The 19,342-nt window shown below is 43.1% G+C and overlaps 1 protein-coding gene across 1 annotated transcript in view; it reads right to left on the bottom strand.

The window, feature by feature from the left end:
- Nucleotides 1-5,050: 5,050 nt before the first annotated feature.
- Nucleotides 5,051-19,342, bottom strand: part of mknk2b (MAPK interacting serine/threonine kinase 2b) — a 15,012-nt gene continuing 720 nt past the window's right edge. Inside the window, exons 2-14 of the mRNA XM_080770786.1 lie at nucleotides 18,821-19,031; nucleotides 18,338-18,428; nucleotides 17,915-18,016; nucleotides 17,686-17,783; nucleotides 14,472-14,551; nucleotides 13,821-13,894; nucleotides 13,525-13,629; nucleotides 12,952-13,007; nucleotides 12,709-12,804; nucleotides 7,609-7,803; nucleotides 7,065-7,229; nucleotides 6,913-6,953; nucleotides 5,051-6,784 (exon numbers count right to left, since the gene is read on the bottom strand). Of these exons, the coding sequence (XP_080626912.1) occupies nucleotides 6,511-6,784; nucleotides 6,913-6,953; nucleotides 7,065-7,229; nucleotides 7,609-7,803; nucleotides 12,709-12,804; nucleotides 12,952-13,007; nucleotides 13,525-13,629; nucleotides 13,821-13,894; nucleotides 14,472-14,551; nucleotides 17,686-17,783; nucleotides 17,915-18,016; nucleotides 18,338-18,428; nucleotides 18,821-18,871 (1,428 nt within the window). The 5' untranslated portion in view covers nucleotides 18,872-19,031 and the 3' untranslated portion in view covers nucleotides 5,051-6,510. The remainder of the gene's footprint in view (nucleotides 6,785-6,912; nucleotides 6,954-7,064; nucleotides 7,230-7,608; nucleotides 7,804-12,708; nucleotides 12,805-12,951; nucleotides 13,008-13,524; nucleotides 13,630-13,820; nucleotides 13,895-14,471; nucleotides 14,552-17,685; nucleotides 17,784-17,914; nucleotides 18,017-18,337; nucleotides 18,429-18,820; nucleotides 19,032-19,342) is intronic.

The raw sequence follows: 19,342 nt of genomic DNA, 5'->3' as shown, positions 1-19,342 counted from the left end.
GTCGCTGTTTCCATCAATGACCATGTGTCAGCCTCCGCGGAGTCCGCGCACTTAAACTGTGGTGTGCCTCACGGTTTGATTCTTGGCCCTGTTTTATTTTCCCTGTATATGCTACCTCTTGGCGTTTTAATTAGTTGTTTTAATCATATTTCATATCATTGTTATGCTGATGACACCCAATTGTATTTTTCTTTTAAATCCTCTCAGCAATCTAACCTATATCTATTTTAAAAGAATGTCTTAATTCTATTAAGGACTGGATGTCCCAAAACTTCCTACAGTTGAACCCTGACAAGACTGAGATCCTAATTATAGGACCCGAGAGTCTATGGGTATTACAGCACATTTTACGAAGGTGTCAAAAAATCTAGGTGTAGTCTTTGATCACCAAATGAGTTTCGAACCACATAATTATAAAAAAGGTTGTCCAAACATGTTTTTTCCAACTGAGAAACATTGCTAAAATTAAAACATTATTAACATCACAAGACCTGGAAAAACTTATCCATGCTTTTATTTGTCCCGCCTGGACTATTGTAACTAATTCCCTTTTTACTACATTGAGTCGATCCTCTATACCGCCTCCAACTTGTGCAGAATGCGGCTGCTAGACTGTTAAGTGTTAACCAATACACAAAGAACATTACTCCCGTGCTTGCGGCCTTGCATTGGTTACCAATCGACTCCAGAATTAAATTTAAATTTGTATTAATTACTTATAAATCTCTTCATGGGCTGCTGGGCCCAATTTATTTAAGTGAACTGGTTCACCCCAAGGTGAATATGAGACAACTTAGGTCTTCAGACAAAGGTCGCCACTAAGCTGCGAACCAAAGGAGATCGAGCTTACGCATTTGTTGCTCCTACGCTGTGGAATGACTTACCACTCTACTTGAGAAACACTGTGTCTGTTGACATCTTTAAGAAGCTGCTAAAAACTCATTTGCACCGCAAACATTTTGGCTTGCTCCAGTGATTGCTTAATTTTGTTGTTGATTTCTATGTACTGTTCTATTTTATCTATTTCTAGGTACTGTCTTTGCTGCTCTGTTTTTTATGTCATTGTTGGTTTATTTTTGATTGAGATGTTCTTATTTGAGCGCCTTTCAAAACAGTTGTGTTACAAGGTGCTGTACAATAAAATAAAAGGAATAAAATAAGAACATCTCAATCAAAAATAAACCAACAATGAGACGTGTACACACACACACACACACACACACACACACACACACACACACACACACACACACACACACACACACACACACAACACAGTCTCTCACACAACTGAATCCATTTCTCCCCCAGCAGTTTCCAGACAGTGAGAAAACCTTCCACCAGTGGGAGACAAATGGCCTACTTGTAACGGTGCGTTCATACGGGCAGACTCAAAGACGAATGGGAGAGTATCATTTGGAGCATGCAGCATCATTGCGTCTTTGCATCGTCATGTCGTTGCCTTCCATTGACAATGAATTGTAGACCGCGTCGTTGCGTCTGCCCGTCTGAACGCAACATTAGTGCATGTTGCTGACGTAACCCATGTCCCCTAATGGCAGGCTGGCCACATGAATAAATTAACCAGCACATTGATGTTGCGTCATTTTTGAGTGCTGCAACCACTCCTATAGACACCTGTGTGTGTCCCTGGGTGACTGGTTCCCTGGCTGGGTCTTTTTTTTCACAACGAAGTGTCACTGTTGCGCAGCCTAACACACACACACACACACACACACACACACACACACACACACTTGACACACACAATATGATGATTTGGGGTGTTACTGTACAGTACAGTGACAGTACAGTAGAGGGTCCCCCACACGGTAAAGGTCCCTGCACACTGGGCGCGTTTTCCGTCGGTTTTCAGAAAAACGCATCGTGTGCAACCACCTTAACTCTGTTATTTCTCAACCATTTTCGGATGCGGGCGGCTCGCCGGAACCGGGCCGGCCCACTGGGTGCGTTCCTGGGGGTCTGGATGTTCCGGGGACCCCACAAAGTCATTTCTTGACCGTTTTCGGGCCGGCACCCTGGAGAGTTCCTGTGGGTCTGGAACTTCCGGGGACCCCCACACGGATTTGCACCACTCACTTCACACAGGTGTGATTTTATTTTATTATAAAAGGATAACATACAAAAGTATCACAATAAAATGGAAGAAGCACAGGGAACACATAGGCTAGTCTAGGCATACAGGCCTACAAACACTTTCATATAATGTTCCATGTCCATGAAGCTTTGAGAGTTTGTGTAAACACAAACAGTCCTAACACAATGTCATTGGTAATGAATGGCTAGCTTTGTACCGCTGTTTTGAGCTATTCTATTCTATTCTAGTCTACTTGCCAGACATGTTGAGTACACGAAAGTTGTATGTTAGAAATGTTGAGTATGCGTCCCCAGCATGTAGAAACTGCCGGATGCTAACTTGCATATGTTTTGCATCATGACGGCTATGGCCGTTTTTAGCCCAAGGAGTGTTTTTCGTCCAAAAATAATGCTTGGAATGGATTCAGCATCATGAAAAACCCCTAGTTTGACATGTCACATTGACACATGCTACTTAAAAGTATGATGAAAATTTGATTTTATTTTTCCTTATAGGTTGTTAATGGTATGGTCACATATTATGCCAATTATGAAAATTGCTCAACATATGCAAGTTAGCATCCAGCAGTTTCTACATGCTAGGGACCCATACTCAAACTCTTTTTTATTACATTTTAAACAGAAGCCCAGGGGCGGACCCATACTCAACATTTGTAACATAAAACTTTGGTGTACTCAACATGCCTGGGTTCATATTCTGGCAAGTGGACTATATCTAGGCGGCAGCATATGGCTATGATATCATGTTGTACTTGGTCAACTCTAGTCTAGATGCAATGGAGTGCAATAACAAGCAATACTGAATGACTAAGAATGACTAAAAATACCGGGGAAGTGACACATGTTGGCATTTAGAGTGAGAGCATGCCCTGATGTGTTCAGAAGAACTCTCTGAGACTGTATCTCCAGGGAAAACATGAGGGCAGCACTTGCAGCAGGTTGCATCATGAGAGAACAGGTCCTTCTGCTCTGAAAACCCCCACAGGCTCTCTGTGTCAAGGTAATAAACCAACACGTTGTGCATAGGGATAAGATGACTGAAATGAACTCATGTTTACCAACAGTCAAGGACAAATGAGCCATATAAGTCAACTCACGTATCGGGAGTGTTGCTGATAAAGTAAAAAGGATTTACAGTATTAAATCAGATTACCTCAGCTAAAAGATAAGGCTGCTATAGTAAATATGAAACTGGAGATTAGAAGTAACAAAGTACATAAACAAATTGCCTAGCCTAAAGTGGAGCCTACTAAGTACTACTTTAACTTAGTCTACAACTTTGAGGTACTTTTACTTTACTGGTTTTTTGTAGTTATTACAATTTTATTTTTGTGGTCATTCATAATTTCCACCACTAGTGAGCACTCATTTCAGAAAGTAGTGGTTGTCAACAAAGCAAAAATAACAAGCAATTTGTGGTTCAAAGCATTTATTGCATTATTTTCTTAGAAAAACAATACAAAATTCTGGAGCAACTGTCATAAATGTTGCTTTGAGTGAACTGCAATCATTCACATGGTACAGTAAAGTGCTTATATTAAATGGGGGGGGGGGGGGGGAATATTTGAAGGTTGCATTTATTCCAAATATTCTTCCCATGAACATGTTGGGCTTGGGGTGGATTCTGACAGTGTTACAACAGTGTTGGGTGGGGGGGGAAACAGAAAACAAAAGTGGACAGAAATCATAACCCCATCTCCTGTCCATGAACTATTTATAAAACGTTTGATCGATGCTGCTGGATCTTAAATGCTTTGCCTGTGGGCTACATTCAAATTGTGTAGTTGGTACACTATCCATTTAAATTATTGACTGAATTTTAACACTTCCTGACTTCAAAATGACTTACAATATAAAAAGAATTGAGGCTTGGGATATCATTCTATCCCTCTCCCCAATAAAAAAAGCAGTCCAAATTACTGCATTTGACAAAAGTAGAAATGGTCGTGACCAAGGAAACTCTTATACCCCTCAAGATATCAGAGAGTATGGCCCAAATCTTTGTGCATTTCCGAGAATCCCAACCCTAACAAAATATAGGGAGAAACTTGTCTGGTACTCAAAAGGGAGAAAAAGGCAGAAATACTGAATTGAGTAGGTATTTAAAAAAAAACCCAGATTGCCTTAATCATCATCTTAATGCTTTGTTTATATGACTGATAGCAAAGTAGTTTCCCAAACGGAGAACAAAAACAGCTGCATACACAAATTTCAAGTAAGTCTTACTATAAGACATAAAACCCCACAACGATGCATCGGTAGAAAGGTTGTTTAGAACTATTACAATCAGTGTCCTAGTATCAGCATAATGGGCCCTTTGACACCAAGGGAGACCTTTTCCAGAGTACCGCACGCTGTTGTGCAGGCAACATCACATGGATCACTAGTTACCCATTTCTTGTTTAGGAGATGGATAACTCAACTTTTCACTCGTTCAATTACATGACTTAAACCCCTCTTTGGTGAATGGCTGGTGTCATCAGAATGCATCATCATGCTATTACCTGTCATTTACAGGAAGAGACAACTTATTCAGGTTGAGCACTGCTGCTGACACAAATGAGAAGTTAAACAAAAAGCCTTCCCTGGGCACAAACCGCTCCAGATAAACAAAGAAACTTTTGCCACCACCTCACCTCTTACACCACATACTCTGAACTCTCAAAAACATATACAAAGACAATCTTTTTTTAAAGAAAAAGAGAGAAAAAAAAAAGTAAAACATCCGGTGTTCCACCTGAACTGATAAACACCTGCATTAGAATCACTATAGAAAAGAGCTTAGAACAGCCAGAACAATATCAGTGTGGCACATAGACATGGAGTCGAAACAAACAAAGTCAACTCATTAATACAGCTACATGTCCTTGGAAGACTCTTTTTTTTTGCATTTTATTTTTCTGGAATGCTTTTCCTTTTTCTAACCCCTATCCATTTTTATATCCTCCAAACACTCCTTTGCCTATTTATTTCAATAATCTTGTTCTAGGAATTTCTCCCAAAGTCATACCATTTTTGCCGGTAACTCTGAGCCGAGGTCATGTAAAGAGAAAAAGGGGGGGGGGGGGGGGGGGAAGATATCCAACCTTTCCAAGTTAACGAATTGATTAACGTTTACAAATTACACTCAGGTGACACTAGCTCAACCCCCTGCTTATTTTACCTTTACATCTAATGCATATTCTGGACTCTTGGTGACAAAAACAGGTTATAATTAAAAAATAATATATATATAGAAAAAGAGTGTGAGAATTGTGTCTCAAAGAATGTAACACCAGACCAATTTCAGCTCCCGAGCCCGTTATCAAATGATGTAGCCGTGCCAAGAACTTAAGTAGTCATAGTCCAAGCTTGACTCAAGAGGCCCTGTTGTTTTGGTTGTGGCCATGCATCACAACCCAGGGAAAACAATCCAGGAACGGTTTAATTTCCTGCCTCAGATGTGTTGACATTCCAGAGGAACTGCTCGATTACAACTTAAGCATCATAAAAATAAAAATAAACATCAGTAGAGCCACCGGTAGTTGGGCTGGGCATAGGTTCATAATTGAAAAACACATCTGCATTGACCAGTAACAGTGGTCAGGCTATAACTGGCTGGTTATAGACAGCCTCGTGGCTTTAAGAGCTTTAACATACATGGCCACAGAAGATAGAATGTGGCTTTATCACACTTCACTCACACAACAGACTCAGTTGTGAGGAATTTCTCAAATGGAAATGGAGAAAAAATAAAATAAACGTGAATGCTTCTAGAGACCCCAAATCACCCCCCCCCCCCCCCCCCCAATAATGGACCACACCAGGCACAGATGCATTGGCTTACACAGCCCCTTTTTAACCCCCTACACTGAACCCCTTCTAGACAGAACGGCCTTTATCTTGGCATATTGCATAAGCTTGTATGTATCTGCAGAAGGGCCATTCGTGTGTATACATACAGGCAAGAGAGCATTCCAGATAACGTAATTCACAGTGGATCCAGTTGTAACGTGTGGAAGCAGCACAACAGGTTGTCCTTTGGTGTCTGAGCTTGGTTTTAAAGATACAAATGTACTAGTTTCTTCTGAATCGAGTTGAAGGACAAGAAAACATAACTATAAAATAATGCCTCCTCCCCCTTCAACCCAGATTCTAAGCTGGCCTACCCTCCCCCAGCCTGGACATGCATATTTGTTTTGATATATGCAGGCCCTGGATTTATGTGCTTATTTAAGTGCTGCAGAGGGGCACAAGGCATTTAGCAGAAGGGATAGAGGCAGCAGTCTCCCTTTACAGATCAGAGAAAGCCTGAATGACTGAGGAACCAAGGCCAGCTAGAGTCAGCAAGGGGCCCTACAACTTGGGAAGGGAGGAGAACAGGGTCACATGATCCGAGTCAGAAGTTAGGGTTCAGGCACAGTCTCCCACAATGACTAGGGGGGCCAGAAGCTGGCAGAGTTCTGCAGCGGAGACAGGCCCGCCATTAGGCTGGCCGCTCCTCTGCCTGCGCCCGGCCAGCTTGGAGTTAGAAGGACGTGAGAGATGCATGGAGGAGCAACTGCTGGCATTTATGATCAGCGGACCCTCCTGTTCTTGGTCCTCCATTCCATCCTGCTCAGCCAACTGCCGGTTCATAGCCATAGCCTGGCCGGTGTAGAATGTCAGGTCCCTGGCATTGCTGGTCCTGATTGACAAGCAGACACGACCATAAATGAATAGACTAAAACAGTGACACACTGCCAACAGGAAATTTCTTTAACTTGCAATACAATTTAATCTTCAACTTGTATATGTTCCAAAGAAAAGTCTCACCTCTGATGAATAATGGATGTTGGAAAAGTGTTAAAGGCACCCTGTGTAAAGAGAAAAAGACAGGTTTCAACAGGTGGCCCAATAGACACAAACATCCTTCCATAAACATGCAGAGAACATGTGTTTGAGGTTTCTGATGAGTGTTGACCTACCCCCTGCACCCACGGGTGCTGCAGCACCTGGCTGGCACTCAGACGTTTTTTGGCATCCCGTACCAGAAGTCTGGATATAAGGTCTTTGGCACTTAAGGAGATGTGAGCCCAGTCTTTCGCAGGAAACTCATACTTTCCTTCCTGGATACTCTCAAACAAAGTGTTCTGAAAAGAGAGGAGAGGGCAGGGATAGCATTTTTATCATATACACACCGTGACCTGAGGAGGCAAAGGGTTCAAGTTACACTTGTGTGTGGAGCACGTCACGTGTGCCCTGGACTATATAATGCAAGTGTGCAGGGGTGGGGGAGGGGGGGGGGCTAGGTTATGTTGTCTCAGGTGCACTCCAGCAACAAAAGTAGTAGTAACGGGATAGAAGAAAATGAGAGAGAGATGGCTTAATCGACTGGAGTCTCCCAGGGGTCTATAAGCTCACTCCCATTTCCCCTCCTACATCAAATATCTTAAGTGGAAATAGCTATTCTACAAACTCAATGTGACATTTTTGCAGCGACACCAGAGCTCATCTGGTTAACATTCTCACCTGGCATGTGTGGCAGGGCTCTCCCACTTCCCAGCCACAGTCACCCCCACAGCGGCCTACAAAGGGCGGGTAGCCACTCAGCATGATGTAGAGGATGACTCCCAGGCTCCACAGGTCACAGCGCTTGTCATAAATGGTGGCCTCCTCACTGAAGGCCTCCACCACCTCAGGTGCCATGTACTCTGCAGAGCCACACTGTAAAAAAGAAAAGGGATGGGGGATGAGACAAAGAAAAATGTTTTGTTAGCCCCGAGGGAAATAAAGTGTGAGTCACAGTTGGCATCTGGCCTCGGTTGGTGTTTTGTGTAAACAACACGGTGGTAGAGACCGTTACTTAGTACAATAAAACCGGAGAAAAGAAAATGTGCACACAAGCTGGCACTGTCAGCAGCAGGGAAGAGAACAAAGGTGTACATTCCTTAGTTCAGCTGATATCTCATGTGCTTCTTTATAGAGGCTGGGGCCTTGTGTGGGGGGCTGCCTGTATGAGAGTCACATGGTGGAGCACTAGGAGTCAGCAGGGGCAAAAAGCTAAGGGGGCCAAGAGGGGGAGGCATAGCTTATCCACTGTGGTCGATCCATTTGAAATTACTCCAATGCTTTCCTCTCTCTTCTGTGGAAAATATAAGGAGGCATTAGCAGGACCATAATGTGCAGTCATCCATCCAAGGCAGGGGAAGGGCTAGGCAGGTTGGTGTGGGTAGGCAGGCAGCAGTGTGAGTGAGTCATTGTCCATTTTCAGCACTCCGCTGAGCAGGCCAGGCAAGCAGAATGAGCCGAGAGCAAGGGCAGCCTCTCTCCAGTGGTACCATGTTATGTAGCTCAGACAGAAACTAGGCCAAACACTGACTGAGCAGGGGGGGGGGGAAGAAAGAGGATTGGCTGTCCAGCAGAACCACAAACAAAGCTGAGCCTCTGCTCGTTACGCAACTTTCTAGTTGCAAAACACCAAATGCCATTTTAATACCCAAGGAACAGAGGAGGGGGAGGGGTATTAAATGTAGTGGGGCTCTAGTTCAGCAAGACGTGAACAAAGACATTCCAGACAGTACTTCCTCCTTTGCACAGCTTTAAAGTAGCCAGAAACACACACTTGACTTAAATCAATTTCAACTTTATACTTCATGAATTGAAGTTCTTCATACAGCGGTGTTGTGGATAAATAGCTGATCAATATTTCTCTAAATAAGCATCTTGATTTTGTTACTCTCATTGAAGCAGTCCTCAGTGCTCTAAAGCTGAAATGCTTTAGTAACGTTTAGTCCTAATCCAAACCCATCATCCTCATGGTGGAATGTGTTTACATAGAGCAGGCCTCCATTGTTCCCTAGTACCGTGTCCCAGCTGTCTCCTGGCTCCTCCTCCACCCTGCTGCACCCTTATGTAATGAAATTTTGCAGTGCAGGAATCTCAGCTCAGACAAAGCGTCTTCTGTCGGGCTCAGCCTCAGACAGACCCAACCCCCACCACCATCGTCACAACCACTGACTGCCCCCACAACACACATCCCAACCCCCAGAATCCAGGTCAAATTCAGCTCCCCCAGCCCAAACAAAAACACCACATGGGCAATTTTCTTTTAATGTTGTTAACAAGGCAATCCGATGATGAATGTTGGCTACTGCTGTATCAAAGCCACTGATTTGAGAGCTACTTTCAATCCGACAAGCTCAACAAGATCTACCCACCAAAATAGTTTAAAAATGTACCTGGGGGGCTTTGAAATGGCGGCGCTGGTGTTATATATGAGACAAACGCACTTGGAATGGGAAATGGAGGGGGGGGAATTTAATTGGTAGAGTTTTCTTTTTTAAATAACCTTAATGCTACTGATGTTTGTGACTGTGTGCACGTATTGCATTGTGGGTTTAAGCGGACAGGTCAATCAAGTCAACTTAAGTGTCAGATGCCAAAAATAGTTTATTTTGTATTATATATTTTTAGGGGCAGGTCATCTACCTGAACAGCCTTTGTGATCTACTGGTAGAACAACATCTATCTTTTGGGCACCCCTGGCCTAAGCTCATGGAATACTATAACGTTTTGTTGAGTTTTTGAACGTGGCAACGTTTCAAACTCAGTTTACAAGGAGTAGGCTATCATCAATGGATGCACGCCGCATCAAGTAGGATTCACTTTAAATTGTCATTATGAAAGTTTCTTGAGTTTTGGCGTTGCAGATTAATGTAGTCTACATTATAGAGCAAGGGAGAACACTGATGGACGATGTAACACACAGTGTGTATTTTTGCAAACTATGAAGTGGCCGTCTGCAAAACTATAGCAGTTTGAAAATAATGTTCCTTGTCCTTTACCGAGAATCCGAAATAGTTCCATAACACTGACGTACAGTTCTTTTTGGGAAATAGCCCTTTCTCAACCTACACTCGCTTGACATCTGAGTATAATTGCCCGTCCATTTCTTTTACATATCATTCTGTGCGGAGCGCAGTGTGTCCCTCTCTGCCCAGAAGAAAGGGGGGGGGGGGGGGGGGACGACTTTGAGAGTGCTCCTCAGAACATAACCGATCTATAAGCAAACAATGTCTTGCATTGCGGTGCAGTAGCGAAGCGTTGTTAGCTTGTAGATTTGTTATTTTTGGTGAACAATACTGTCTTACTGCAAAAGTATAAATTACACATCATAGAACATGCATCTGATGCAGCGAATTTATCGTGATGGAAACGATAAACTCTAAAAAGCAAGTATCGTGGAGACATTGTATCATCCCGACGATATTTATCACCATATCGAACACCCTTATTACATCGCATCACCAACACTGTACATCATTAGGTGTTCATATATATTCAGAACGGGTAAGGTCTAGTCTTTATAATGCAGGACTTCAAATCATTCCACTCAGGTACTGATGCCACTCCTGTGCAGGCTTGCATCAGTCTCAACTCCAATCCCTCTGCAATGTACAGATGGCAGATAATCAGCAGACGCCACCAGAGGATTTGTTGGCAACGCCGTCTGGGGCTTTCCTCAAACCAGGTGACTGGTCAGACCACACAGTCAGCTGACACCCACAGATAACAAACACACCTTTGCTGTTGGTAAACGAAAGGCTTATGGCGAAGAGGCTTACAGGAACAGATACAGCTCTGTCATCAGCCCTGCAGCTGCATCTGAATCTGGGCCAAACAAACCCACACAACTGCTGCAGCTCTTCGCTTCCCCTTAGGAGCATCACGAGTTCTGTGTGTACTGCATTTGCATGCAGCCAGTACACAGCCTCGTACATGCAGTTCATTGGTGCATGTTATGCACACATGTACAGTCAGATTTAATTTAATGTTCAGCGGACAGGCCGTCACTCGCAGGCAGACTGAATTCTTAGAAGAGGCTGGAATTAGCATTTTCCTAGAAACGACTCCTCCCCTCTGCGACTGCCCTCCCTGTCTGTAAGCCCAGCACATACCAAATACACAGGCTACAAACACAGTATGAGCACTAGTTGAGTTCAGCCCTTGGATTGAACACTAAAGGAGGGGTAAATAAATGGATGCAATGCCATATTCTATTGAGCAATAACCACAGTAGGAATGCAGGCATAGGGAGAGAGAGCGAGTGCTACAGCAAGATGAAAAGATAAGATTGCCCCTGTGATCAAGGCAAAGAAAACAAGAGAGTGCGCATGAGCAGACTTGGCTGTACACCCCTCCCCCTCCCTTCCCCTCCCGCCGCTCTGGCCAATCAAAGCACAGTTGCTAGGTCTGGGGGGCAAGACTACATTTCGAGAACAGGCTGTAGGCATGGCCTTTTGTATGGAGAATACAAAGAAAATGCAGACTTGCACAAGTGTGGTGAGGGCCAGTGGGTGGAGACAACTATAGGCAGAGACGGGGTTGGTGGTTTATGGCATGTTGTTTTTCTCTTCTGCGGGTTTATACCAGAGAGAGGGGGGTTGTTATGTTTTGATTTCCTCCACTTCCTCATGACTGGATAAAGCCCTGTAAAACAGTGCGTTCCCTCTAGTTGTCTTGCAACATTTCAAGGATAGAACACCAGGTCCTGTCCTTTACTTTGTTTTAAAAGCTGAAAATAAAGGTTAGCTACTTAGCTCATTAAATTATCTGCAGAAAGAACAAAGACACATCTGAGAAGCACAGCAAAAAAAAAGAAAAAACAGGCAGAATGAAGCAACAAGCAACAAGCAGGCATGCCACTCACTCTTGTCAAGTCTTGAGGACAAATGGGCAACCTAGAAATGAAGCAGCTCCACCCTGTAGTCAGCATAGACTAAACATGTGAAAGACCCTAGTGTCACCATAACTATTCCCCCCCCACACAAATAGTACAGGGATGGGCCGTCCGTCTGGCTAAAGAAAGCTCAGGTTACCAAGGCAGAAACCCCCTACCATCCATCCCACAATTCCCTCACTCCCTACAGCTATCTTTGTCACCTGTTCTAGTCCATCGATACACCCGGCTTGACAACCAACGCAGACTCATCTGTTGACTCAAACAGTGGAAAACCTTTCCTTTGAAATGTACCCTCTTAAAACTATTCCAAGTTGCCATTCTGACTTTCAAAGCTAACCTCCAAGTTAAGTGCTCTACCTTGTGATGATAAACACGCATAACCCAACTCATGTGCCTCACTGTTTGGGACTGATAAGCAGCAGGATGTGGACGTTAGACCAAGGTGCGTATCTACCTGAGTGTAGCCGATATCTCAGCTATGATAAGAGCATGAGAGCTGCCAGGGAAGAGACGGTGAGTTAGCAAACGTACACAGGCTCAGAGTCAACACCCGACAGTGACCTCATTGTCCTCAACCTCAAGGACCAGAACACTTCCTCTCCCAATCAGGGGGCTTTCCTGTAGCTAGCACCATCAAGTATTGACCAATAGGCATCCAGCATTGATAAGGCATTGTTTAAGACTAGCAACAAAAAAAAGGAAACACCCTGCTTATACAGCTCAGGGTGACAAACCATAGTGGCAGGCAATGTGACTGAGATTAACCTTTGCCTTGCTCCTTATATGTTTACAGTACCCCTCCCAATAGCATGCATTTCCCTTCTGCTATTTATACGTGCCGACAAGTCACAAATAGGGTGAACAGACGACTGGGCTGGCAGACTTACAGGAGTTAGCAGCTCAGGAGTGGAGATGGGTGAGCTGTCACTGTTCAGCTTGATCCCACTGCCTAGGTCAAAGTCACAGATCTTGACAGGGGAGATCTGACAAAAAGAAGAAATCAATACGAAATGTCAGTTATGAGAGTGAACAAAATACACAAATGTTTGTGTGTAATTTATCACTGCAGAGACAGACATTGCCACCCTAATAAGTGCACTTCTAACTGAGCATGCCTGTAGTAAACTCACCTTGTCTGAATTCTCACACAGGATGTTTTCAGGTTTCAGGTCTCTATGTGCCATTCCTGAAATAAATACACCTAATTAACCACCACCCGACTGAAAAACACATATTGACACAATATTTGCCCCTTTGTGTAAAATTTTACAATTTGACATTTAAAAAGGTCTTAAGTCCTTAAATAAACGGTAACGTTTTAAATGTGCAGAATACCCAGTGTACACTTGTATGCTATATGTTGGTGCTTTCTAATACAGAGCAAGTTAAAAGCCTAGCGACACCAAGGCTTCCGTGTCACTGTGGTCTGTGTGAAGTCTGTTAACAGGAAGGCAGAGTGGAGCGGTGCGAGGCAGCCGATTTATTCTTCATTGTATGCCGGTGTCGCATGGCAAATATAACTAATCTACAAGTTTACAACGTGTTGCATCAACAACGCATTGTGGACTTTTAACTAGTCTCTCATTTACACAAGGCACCGTCGTACAATTAAGTAAAGCTTTAGGGGACACTTCTCCAATATAGCCAAATAATTCCCATTCCTACAAAGCAATAAATCTGTGAACCCTTTATAGTCGACTTACCTTTGTTATGCAGGAAATCTAGAGCGCTGGCGATGTCCTGCACCACAACACTGGCTTCCTGCTCACAGAAGTGTCGCCTTCTGTGAATCTGAGCGAGGACAGACCCTAAAAAAAAAAGGGGGGAAAAAGGTGAACAAGTGAACCCCTTCATTACTCTGCTTTGACAGCATCTAGCCACAACATACTGGTTGAATGGTTAAATTTACCCCACACAGACTTGACGGTAAGAGGGGCTTTACCATATTGTTTAACAACAAATAAAAATGATTTTTAAACCTTCTGCTGGATGTACCAACCTCCTCTCAGCTTTTCAAACACCAGGTAGAATTTGTCTTCCTCTTCAAAAAACTCAACCAACTCCAGGATATTCCTTTTGAGGGAAAACACAGAAAGGGATCAGCCTATGGTAGTGGCATGAAATTAAAGTCTGGCCAGTTACACTTTACTTAAATGAGTTGAGCTAAATGGTTTAACATAAACACTACAATATAGATTTTATATAGTCTTGTACTTCATTGACACCACCCTCCCCCAGGAGTGTATACTCCTACAAGCTCACAGCATTTCATTGTGATCTTTGTAAATCTGCCATTTTCATTTTTGTTGAAGGTTCATCTAAGTTTGTCAAAAGTTGACATGTCCAGAATAGGGCACTAGGGATCACATGGTAAGGGTATCGCACCATTATAGTAACATGGAAGTGTAATGGAATAACGGGGCCCGAGCACCACATCTTTGAGTTTAACCCAGTAAACCGGGAAAGCATCAGTGCCACTTTAGATTTTTTCGTTGGCCATTCAAAATGACATTATCTAAAATCTTGAAACTACTGATTTAGAAGGCATTTGTAGACTCCGCCTCAGGTCTCAATGGCTTAAAATAATCTGTGGCAGTGTCGCACGTCATTGTGTTAGTGAAACGACTGCTGGGTTATGCTGTAGGGTTACCTGTGTCCCTGGCACTGGTAGAGCATTTCAACCTCACGGAAGACACGGCTACGGCTGTGACCTGGCCTCTTCTCAATGATCTGAAACGGAACGCAATGGTTAGTTAGAGGAAGGCTCCAGACAGTTTAATATAAGTCACAGATGGAAAAACACTGATTATGTATTACTACATATGGCAACTATAGGTCACAGATGGTATAGCACTAATCATGTGTACTAGTATATAGTATAAGGTACCCCTGAATTTCCTGGGTTGCTTCCAGTTCAACCTTTACCCAGTTCACCCGACAATGCAGCAAGGATGGTTAACCTACTTCTACTGACATCCTGCCAAACTGAAGGAATGAATGTGTATAGGCACCAAAACTCTAAATATAACATTTGTGTGTGTAACCTATATTCCAATCTTAAGTGCTTTTAAGTAGCCACGGTGATCCTTAGTGACACCAAGAGTCGACAAAATAGTTTTGATAAACAAAACGCTCCAAATATAGCTAGCAGATCCTGGAAACAACATGGTTGGGGCCCCATGCAAGCCGTGTATCACACTGCCAAGAGAGACAGAAAGAGAGACTGCTGACACCAAAGCAAAGGGCCTGAATTTTCCAGCCACAGCTATTGTCTGCTCATGGGGTGTGCATGGTTCTCTTCCTGCTAGTAGGATTATAGTTGCCATTGAAACCCAGTGGGGCCAGAGTGCAGTGTGTGTGTCTAGGATTAATGTACAGACAAGAGGCTAGTGTGCAGCCTAAAGCCAACAACACACTGGACCACATCTGAGTCAGCATACAGACAACCCACATCAGCCCACTTTCTCCCAATCACAACAAACTAATTACACAGACTATAACATGTAAAAATGTAAAGAGAAAAAAAAGAAGAAAAAAAAAGACGGGAGCAAAACAGATAAATTGTCATAAGCAGAGACGACAGTAATAGCTAGGGGGTTTATGAGTTGGACAATACAAACATAGCATCAGTGCCCCAGGGAAGAAAGAGGGTTTACTGTTGTGCGGAAACAGTCACGTACACCACCAGAGGGGGGGATAAATCAGATTCACAGCAGTCTGGCTGTGGAAGAGGCCCAACTGAGTCACGCTGTGGCTCTGTAAATCTATCTAAGCTTGTGAAAGAAACCTTGAGGAGGAGGGGTAGAGGGCTGAGGCCCAAGACAGACGGGACAGGCAGGCAGGCATGGCTCCCGAGCTCTATGGCCTTTGTTGTGATTGAAACACCACCACCCCCTTGACTAGGTGGAGGAGAAGGACATCTGGCAGGAGTAGTCTAAACACACCCCTAACCCCAACTGACCTCCACTACTAGAACTGCACCAGCCCCCCCCCCCCCCCATACTGCTAGGTCCCAAGAGAAACATCCCTGGGTAAACAACATGACTAATGCACCATGTACACTTGTGGGAGCCTGTGCGCAAATTCCATTGCAGTATTTATTCAAAAATATATGCTCTTTCACTCAAGGTGACACTGCGTTGAACTATCGAAAATAGCCCTTGAACTGGAGTGAACTGCAAATTGCAGTCTGCAATAGGCTTTGAATGCCCAAGAGTAAACCTCTTGGGGACTTTGGAAATAATCAAATTGGTTGGCAAAATATAAATGAATCTACGTTCAAAGGGGGAAAATTATATATATATATATATATACACACACACACACACACACACAAACACACACACTCAAAACAGGACCAACAGAAAAGTTACAAAAACATGCAGCAGCACAGTGCAGAATCCATTTGTCAGTACATGCCCCATTTGAGAAGAAATAAAGCCCTACTGCACAAGGAGAACAAAACTGTGTAAACACCCCAGGACAGTCCTGCACCCCTCCTCTCTCCATATGTGGGTTTTGTTTTGGCATGGCCACAAGTACACAATGTTCCCGCCACTAGAAGCATCCACAGCCAATAGGAACAAAGCAAAAGGGTGGGTATTGTGTTCCAAGAGCTCTTATAGGCTAATGGAGAGAGAAAACAGTGAGGGGATGTCTGTGTGAACAGTGGCTAGCGCTTCACATTCAAAAACTAGAACAGCAACATCATAACAGGGGGCCCTACAGACATCTGCTTTGGTGCGCTGAACTCTGAAAACATTTACTTCCTGTCCCAGGACCGTAACACACACACCACACCAGCGAGGTTAGTTAGTAGTTACACAAGCACTGGTACCAAAACCTCATCCTCAAGGACACAGTTGGTGACGCACATAATTAACATTACCTTCCTGAACCCTCTCAAAGTTATTCTTCCATATGGACATTGAAAAACATGAAATGGTACAAGAACCCCATAGCATTACATGTCCAGTACTACTACAATGAATTCACAGCCCAAGGCTAAGCAGTATCCACACATTCATTTGAAATGTAACATCCACACCACTCATCAGCATGGGAAACAGACTTAGGCAGTGGGAAGGCGTCATATTAAGAAATAGACCATCTATGCATCTACAGGGAAGGGAGGCCTACTACTAGGTGCTACAAATTATTTATTATTACAATCGATTAGTGATTCATCCAGTATTTTATCTTTACCCTCATTTAGTAATCCATATCCTATGAATTATTATACAGAGGTCTGATCCTCCATAATTATGTTGACCAATGAATATCCAAACAAATGTCATCGGGTTACACGTGAGCGCCCGTTTTGTATCACTGAACACCCCTGCATACTTCCTCATTCACTAATGCTTCATTTAGTGAGGCTCCGGTTGACGTGTGACATCACACCTCTGACTGTTATCTCTCTCTGAGGTGCCCTGCGTCAGAGCCCGTTTCCAGTGGCAGTGAACGCTAGTATGAAAACCAGTCGAGGCAAAAACTAAACTGGTGATATGCAGAGAGAAAGAAACTACCTTGGTTGTCATGGGGAAGCTTCATAAAGACATTTACCAAACTAAAAACGTGATTTAGAGGAGAGTGGGTGTTTGCTGAAGTATGCTGCCATGGCACGTTTTGTGAAGAAAATGCACCAATATAAAAATGTAGATAATAGTCAGAGATTTGACCAGAACTGTGCGTGGGCTCAATAACCAGTTGGTCACATGTTCATTGCTCACATGGATACTAAAATTCAGACTACAGTAGTCAAAGAATCGCAGCAGCCCTGAAATACTGTTATGGCATTACATAAGGTCAAATCATGTCCAGATTCAAATGGGCCACAATGATTAGGGTTTTAAGATCTTTACCTTAACAGCATATTCATTGTTGGTGATTAGGTTGATGCACGTCAACACCCTAGCATATGCACCTTCTCCTAGGACTTCTTCTTGCAGCCTGTAGACATCTGCGATTGAAAGGTTAATGGAAAATATAACTTAGAATAATGTCTTTAACAGAAATGTATTTATTAATGTCTTGACCTTGCTTTTCTTTAACATTGTTCTGAGATCAACATGCTGACAAACCGTAGCTTACCCTCAAAACGTCCAGAGAAACTATCAGTTGCCCGGCAACGTTTCTTCTTCTTGTTTCTCTTCTTAGCATCGGGGATGTCAATAGGCTGGCTAGAGGGTATGTCTATCAAAGAAAAGCAAAAAAGAAGAGGGGGGGGGGGCGTAAGTCAATGCATTCACATTTCTAATGAGCAGCACACTCATTTGAAAATCAATATTATTATAAAGCATTTTGACGTGCATGTATGAAGATGTACATTAAACATTGACAATGCTAAACATGTCCATGTCTTCCATGTTGTTCAGTAATGCCGCCTGGCCTTAATTGCCATTTCAGTTTATGTTGTGATCATTGGCCAACAAGGGTTCTACAATCTATGGCACCCTTCCTGGTCCAACATAGGAAAGTTACTGTTTCACAGACTACAGACATAAAACCACTCACCATGTCTTGGGGAGGAATCAAAATTAAATGACGAATCAAGAAGATGGGATCCATTTTTGGTGAAGTCATCAGATTCAAATGGATTTTGGCCCTAGAGGAGCAGAATATAGTAATTGAAATGCTATTTAGAGTGTCAATACATCATTGCATTAATACATTATAGCTTCTCGAGTCATAACTAATAAAAACATGCCTCCCTGTACCATATAAACGGTTAACACACTAAACGGTATACACACTTTCCGAAACAACCACAAAAGGTTATGGTTATCTGACCATTGTATAATCATAACATGTTGATAAACATGCAATAGCATTCCCTGCAAACACCAAACCATACCTTACACAAAGGAAAACTTGGTTTCCTTATGTTCTCATTAGATTATATTATAACCATATAGCAAATGGTTTTGCAACATGTACACGTTTGTGTGAAAATTATTGTATTGTATGTTATTGTTGTACTGGTGTCAAATGTCTCACCTTAAAAGAGCGGTGGAATCCGGTGACTTCGGTGATTTTATTTTGCACCATATTTACTCCGATTTGGGGATTATTTGTGTTTTGCGGCGGCTGCAGTGGTTTTGTGATTATGTCAAATTGCACTACTCTGAGAACAGTCGTTCCAGAGACAGAAGCAAATGATCACACTGCGCTGGCTGGTCAACTTGCTGCGGCGCTTTAAACGGGAGCCCTGCGGGCGACACAACACTGCAATTTTAATGTAATGAACACACACACTGCAGTTTGAATGACACACACACACACACACACACACACTAGATTGAGTCTGACTTTAGCCTTCAGATGCAAATGTGAAAATCGATAATATAGCATATAATGTACCAACACAACACACAAAAATGACAAAATTCTTTCTGCATAACGTCTTTCAATCAATCACTACACGGTGCAGCTTTGATAATGTAGCAGCCTGCAACCAACATCGACCCAGCCGTTGGGTAAGGGTTCATATAGGACGCGAATGGAAACAAGACGGCAAGG

The sequence above is a fragment of the Protomyctophum bolini genome (genome assembly GCF_963924005.1).
Source record: "Protomyctophum bolini genome assembly, chromosome: 8".
In the NCBI taxonomy this organism is placed as follows: domain Eukaryota; kingdom Metazoa; phylum Chordata; class Actinopteri; order Myctophiformes; family Myctophidae; genus Protomyctophum; species Protomyctophum bolini.
Note: the sequence above shows the minus strand (reverse complement) of the source record. Positions and strands in the feature narration are given on the sequence as shown.